This window comes from Rhipicephalus microplus, chromosome 10 (assembly GCF_043290135.1).
Source record: "Rhipicephalus microplus isolate Deutch F79 chromosome 10, USDA_Rmic, whole genome shotgun sequence".
Taxonomy (NCBI): Eukaryota; Metazoa; Arthropoda; class Arachnida; order Ixodida; family Ixodidae; genus Rhipicephalus; species Rhipicephalus microplus.
Window position 1 is genome coordinate 46,964,900 of NC_134709.1, and position 6,037 is coordinate 46,970,936.

The 6,037-nt window shown below is 42.7% G+C and overlaps 1 protein-coding gene across 2 annotated transcripts in view; it reads left to right on the forward strand.

The window, feature by feature from the left end:
* The window catches only part of LOC119181710 (cytochrome P450 3A18), a 61,284-nt gene extending 55,605 nt beyond the window's left edge, over positions 1-5,679 (forward strand). The window contains exons 12-14 of one of the 2 annotated variants that reach the window (XM_037432953.2): positions 771-911; positions 4,133-4,298; positions 5,268-5,679. In XM_037432953.2, coding sequence (XP_037288850.2) covers positions 771-911; positions 4,133-4,298; positions 5,268-5,354 — 394 coding nt within the window. In that variant the 3' untranslated portion in view covers positions 5,355-5,679. Of the gene's footprint in view, positions 1-770; positions 912-4,132; positions 4,299-5,267 lie in introns of those variants that run through there. The other variant, XR_012886520.1, reaches the window with a different exon arrangement.
* The last annotated feature ends 358 nt before the right edge of the window (positions 5,680-6,037 follow it).

The following is a 6,037-nucleotide window of genomic DNA, read 5'->3' on the forward strand; positions in this document are numbered from 1 at the left end:
CACGCACGCACGCGCACAACCACCACCCACACAGGGCGTGTAGGTCAGTTGAATTTTCAATGCAACTAAATGCACTGCTACTTGCGGTGTTATTTCTAACACAGAAGCGTGATCAAAATATTATGTCTTACATAAACAACGCAGAAAAAGCCAGCTGCATAACCTAAAGTAAACATGAAGAGCGAGAAAAAGAGGGAGGGGGAGGGGTAGGGGGTGTTGTTTCGTATGGCCTAGCAGGCAATGATATCTTTGTTTTTAGCGAAGCCGAAATGTTTTGACTCGTTTGTGTTCTGACAGCGCGGAGGAGAGAGAGCGAGAAAGCGTAACATCACTATGCGATCAGGCTTAAACCCATAGAATGGTGGCCTCTTCACTCCAGGTATATATCCATGGTTTGCTTCTGCCCCCTTGGTTATGTCCATCAACCATAATATTTTTAAGGCCTTGAGTCAGCAGCAAAGCCTCTCTGTTTTTCTGATTGTTTCTGTTATGGGCCTGCTTTGTTCAGTCCGCTAGCTTCTCATCTGATGGCTATTGCTCATCATGCAATGTCACGCATCGAGACCCTTCAGATGTGATGAACAAGCAAACAAAGATAGATGTTGCTGATTTAAGTGCTACCTGTAGGCTAGTCTTGCACCACAGCAAATTTCGGAGCAGTGAGATAGGCTTTTTTGGCAGACATAACTTGCAGTTCTGCCAAGAAAAAAAACAAGAAAAACAGAGTATTTTACGAAATGGAGCCTTTATGCTATTTTATCTTTTTTCAGGTTTGTACAGAGGGCTTGTGACGTAGACTACGAATACAAGGGCAAGGTCTTCCCCAAGGAAACGGTGATTGGAGTTCCCGTGATGAGGATGCATTACGATCCAAGGTTCTGGAATGAGCCGGAGAAGTTTAATCCTGAGAGGTACAGTATTGTTCGAATCAAAGTTGCAACCGTAACCTTTATTGCGATATATCAAATTAGTTGTTGATGCACGGTCATTTTGTCACTTAGAGCACAACAAGTGACTCTGCCTAAGTTGTAAAGGTCTGCCATTATAGCAGCTTTAATAATGATAACCACTGACATAAAGTTTGTTAAACCTATGCAGTGAAAAAAATTTCGCTAAACACAGTCACTTCCAAGAGCATCACGATTACCGAGGAGTAGGAGGAACGAAGCAAGAAAGACAGGAGGTCATGATTACCAAAATTATACTCTTGAAGTATATTAAAAGAATTATGAAGAGCACACAAGAACGTGTCACACGTATACACAGATTGCAGCTATTGTGCTGCGAAGCAGCACTATGGCGGCAATCTGTGTATACGGCCGTGTTTCATTGTGTTTCATTGTGTTGCGTTCACCACACAATGAAATCGGTGGGATCAAATCGGCGTCATGAAATCGGTAGGATGCAAAGCAGCAGCGTTGGGCACGGGTGACGTCACAACTCGAACGGTGCTAACTTGAGTGCTGCGGTGAGCACTGGAAGTTCGTTTAAAGCGGTAGCTGGGGTAGGTCTTCTAAGCGACACGTACAGACAAGTTTAAACGCGTACGTTAAGCGCACGTCCGGTTCATTGCGCGTAAACCGACCAGTAGGCGTAGTAGCGAAGTGTTGCGGGCAGACCAGCGAGGCAGCAGGTGCGGGCGCTGCGGTAAGCGTATGACAGGCGGGGGTGAGAGTGACGTCAGCGCGCACTGCGAAGACAGTGTAACGTCAACGCGCAGCAGTGGTGTCATCTACTTGTTGGCACCGCACCAGCACCTGCAGGTCACGGCGCGTTGTACGGAGGGACAGCGTTACAGAGGGGTAGCCCAAGAGCAGCTTCGCATCTAAAAATTAGGCAGAACTAATGTTTAAAGGTTTACCAGCGGATGACCCAGGTTTTCCTATATATTTCTTATACGATGCTAGTGCATTCAGGTGTTTCGCAATTAATTAATGTTATGGTGTGTGCCACAGTTGCCCTCAACACATCTAGACAGCGCCATTGCTACAACGAGTAAGCGAAGTGAAATGTGTGGTCACCTAAGGTGCAGAATGTAGTAACGAATTCTCCCCGAAAGATGAATAAAATGCTCAGCTGACTCACTTTTTGTTGTGCCCCTTTGTACTGCTGGAGATTTCTATGAACAAAAAAACTGAAAACGACAATATTGGTATTGAAAGAGATATGCATCTGTGATTTAATTCAGGATTCCAGATAACAGGTCCATAACTAAGTACTCCGTGATAACATTTCTGTAACTTAAATATCTCACCTTCAGTAAGCGTTCAGGGGCACCGCTGGCACACGCTAACTAAAAAAAATTATTTTCGCTGATTTAACGTATCTCTTCAGGCATGGTAGGGTGTTATTGTACGGGGCCAATGTTTAATCTATGTTCGTTGCTGCATTGACACCTCTGCATATTTATCGCTATAGTTTCGCTAATTAATATTAAAATGTAGTTATTGTGCATCATGAAACTTTTCAGTGGCGCGTTAGTGTTCATCACCATGTCCTAACTAACTGAGGGTGGCTTTATTTATGTGTTGGCTGAATTAACCCACAACATAGCCAATGCAATTAACGAGGACAGTCAATTAGAGGCCGTTTTTTAGACTTTTCTAAAATGTAAATTTTCTTTCCCACGAGGATTTAATAAGAAAAGTATCGGCCTTCCGTATTGATGATGAAATAGCTGCAGCGTGGATTAACAGTTTTTTAACCAAACAAAAACAGAGTGACAATCAACAAGCATCTATCGCAACCGCTTGATGTTTACTCTGGAGTACTGCAGGGATCGGTACTTGCCCCACTTTTGTCTTTAATGTTTATTAACGACATTCAGTTTTCTGCTAATGATCCTGTTCAAAGGCGACTATTTGCAGACTACTGTGTCGTGTACACAGTCGAACACAATTAAAACGATGAAGTTAACCTGAACAATTCATTGAAAATGATCTATTCCTGGTGCGACACTTGGGACATAAAATTCAGCACAACCAAAGCTCACTTCATTTTATTTCACAAATAGAACCAACCACCTTTACTTTACATATACTATAGGAAACACAAATATCGACAAAAGCGATCAAGTAAAATAACCTTAGGCGTTACTTTCTCATCGAACCACAACTGGGAACCACATGATTTAACCATGTGTCGTAAAGCGGAGAGGAAGCCAGCCTTTCTGAGGAGAAAATTGCGCACTGCACCATCACACCTTAAACTTAATGCATACAAAACACAAATTATACCATTTTTAGAGTACGCCGATCTCATCTGGAGTCCACATCGAAAGCACATCATTAATAAAATAGAAAGAATACAAAAATTGGCAGTTACATTTGTATATTGGAACTTCTCGAGGCAATCCAGTTCTGTAGGTTTGCTCGCAAGGGCGAAATTCAAACCTCTTTCGCAACGCAGAGTTATCTCGTGACTAAAATTTCTTTACGAATTTTATCATGGTCAATTCCGCATATCAAGATCTCATTACGTTCCAGCCCCGCCCAAACACTCATCGCGGCTGAACCATTCCGAAACTATCCACCAACCTTTCAGTCGTGTTAACGCTCACAAACATTCCCTTTTTCCGTCAGCTATCCACTATTAGAATAGACTAGACAACAATATTGTGTGCTGTAACACCATTGAGTCGTTTATGAACATAATGCAGTGTGTTCATTTTGAATTATGAGCTGTTTGACATTGTATCTTCCTTCTTGTTATTCTGGTATGTATTTTCTTTCGATGCTTAGTATGTATTTTCTTGTCTCCACTCCTACATGGGCCTTGAAAAGCCTGCAGTTTGTATAAATAAAAACAAAAAAAATTTTTTTAATTAGGCTGGAATTTAAGTCTTGCATGACGCTGTGCTCAATTTGCAAAAGGTACTGATGCCCTACCTGGATGTTTGCATTGCATCTGAACAACGCTACTAATATGCACCTCTTTGCTCATGCTGTTTTCCCTTTTTCTGTAAACTATTCTGTAGTCACCGCTATTGTTTGTTAACCGCAATGAGTGCGACCGCCCTCCTCACGCTCATGTATTGCGAGACAGATCTGTATACGTAAGAGTAAATAATGTTTCATTTAGCGATAGCAATATACCAATACCAGCTCCTGGCCCGCATCACTTTTCTACGCAGGTTCAGTAGTGAAAACAAGCACAAGATAAACCCAATGGCGTACTTACCTTTCGGTGCTGGCCCCAGAAACTGCATCGCATCGCGGTATTCGGAGCTCCTGATGAGGGTCACCTTGGCCACGCTTGTCTCCTCGCACAAACTTCTGCCAAGTGAAAGTGAACCGAAGGTGACCCTCTTTTAAGTCATTGGTATTTCCTGTACGATGCTAGTGCATTCGGGTGTTTTGCAATGAATTATTGTTAAGGCGTGTGCAGCAACTGCCCTCGACACTTCTCGACAACACCATTGTGACAGCGGGTAAGCGAACGTGCACTCTGAACTGCCCTGGTGCCTCGCATGTGTGTAAACTCGTGGCCCAATACTTAGTGTGTCTAAAGAAGTACACAACCGGAAGAAGAACGTGGTTGCAGTAAACGACTACAGATTACGCGCAATAGCGACAAAGGTATGGTGTGTGACAGAAACGTTGCTATAATAATCGCATAAACATTAATATAGGTTGAAAATTTGTGTGTACCTAAATTTTGTGTTGGCAATTCATAAAACAAGAATATTTTGTTCGGAATAAGAATTGAACATTTGTGCTTCGTGGTGAACAATCTTGGTTCAGGTGTCGTTGAAGTATCGCAAATGTGTGCTTAGTCTTGAACAAATAGTTGCCGCAATTGCCTAATTTATTTGAAACAAAAAAAGATCAAGATGAGCAATAGGGAAGCTCCATGACAAGTTAGGCTTTATCACCTTTAATGTATAATTGAGTGAGACGACCACCTACCACGTTTATTCGTTTATTGAAATTATTAGAACAGTAAGGTGAGACAATGTTGCAAAAATCTGAATGGCAGGGGAGTGGTTGGAGCAATGCGATTGTGGTTTGCTGCTGACCTCTGTCTGAGAGATGCAGGGGAAGGGAGGGGGTAGAGGGCTGGAAGCATTACCCTAACCTCACCGCTCCTCCTCGAGTAGAAAAAGGAGTAATAGCTTCATCCCTCCTCCTTGCTGATTTATAGGAAAATCTAAGATGCCCTGGATACGCCTCCTTTCATGTGTACTTACAGTTAACAAATATAACAGTATCATAATTATAAGAAAAAAAATCTGAGCAGTAATTGAGTAATGGAACCCTTTTTTACAGACAACGGGAAGTTTCCGGGCAAGTTTCATACTTCTGGTTCCTGACAAGGGAATATGGTTGCGCGCAGAGAAACTCTCACCACTGTGAGACTGCCTATCACTCTTCAATTCTGGACATTGCATCGATGACCACTCACTGGCGCTGGCCGGCTATGCGCAACAAAGCGAAGCCCTTGTACAGAGGCGCTGCTTCGGATAGGCGGAGCAAAGTCAAAAGCTTGTTCTACCTACCACTGACTCTGAGGCAGGCGACCTGGTTTACACTTCAAAAAGAAATCATGCCCTTTGGGTTGAATGCATCAGAGGTTACCAAACAGCTATATCTCAGGCTTGTGCTTTTATTGCGAATAAATAAAGTACAACTTTTTTGTCTGTGAGTAACTGTCACAGATTTGGTTTTATCTCAACTCAAAGTTTGTGTTTAGTGTATTTTTTCTACCGATGACCGATTTGGAGAGGGTTTCAGACATCCAGTCTCAACTAAATCCAGCAACCGAAACGCGGAAATGGTAAGACGTGTATCCAGTTTTCGTGATTGGATATGCAGAGAAATAACATATGTGGTTAGGTCGAACAAGTTGAGAGTTTCTTTCTTCAACTTGCTCACGTGCAAGTGAAATGTAAAAAATCAGGGGAAGCACAAAACACGCAGTAATGAACCGGTGTTTCCTACTTGAGCATGCCAATCGCTTCTAATGAACAGTTAGAGCCTGAAGACCCTGATTGGTGAAGGAGACCCGCAGCCTGCTTTCAGTTAAAGCGCACGCTGCA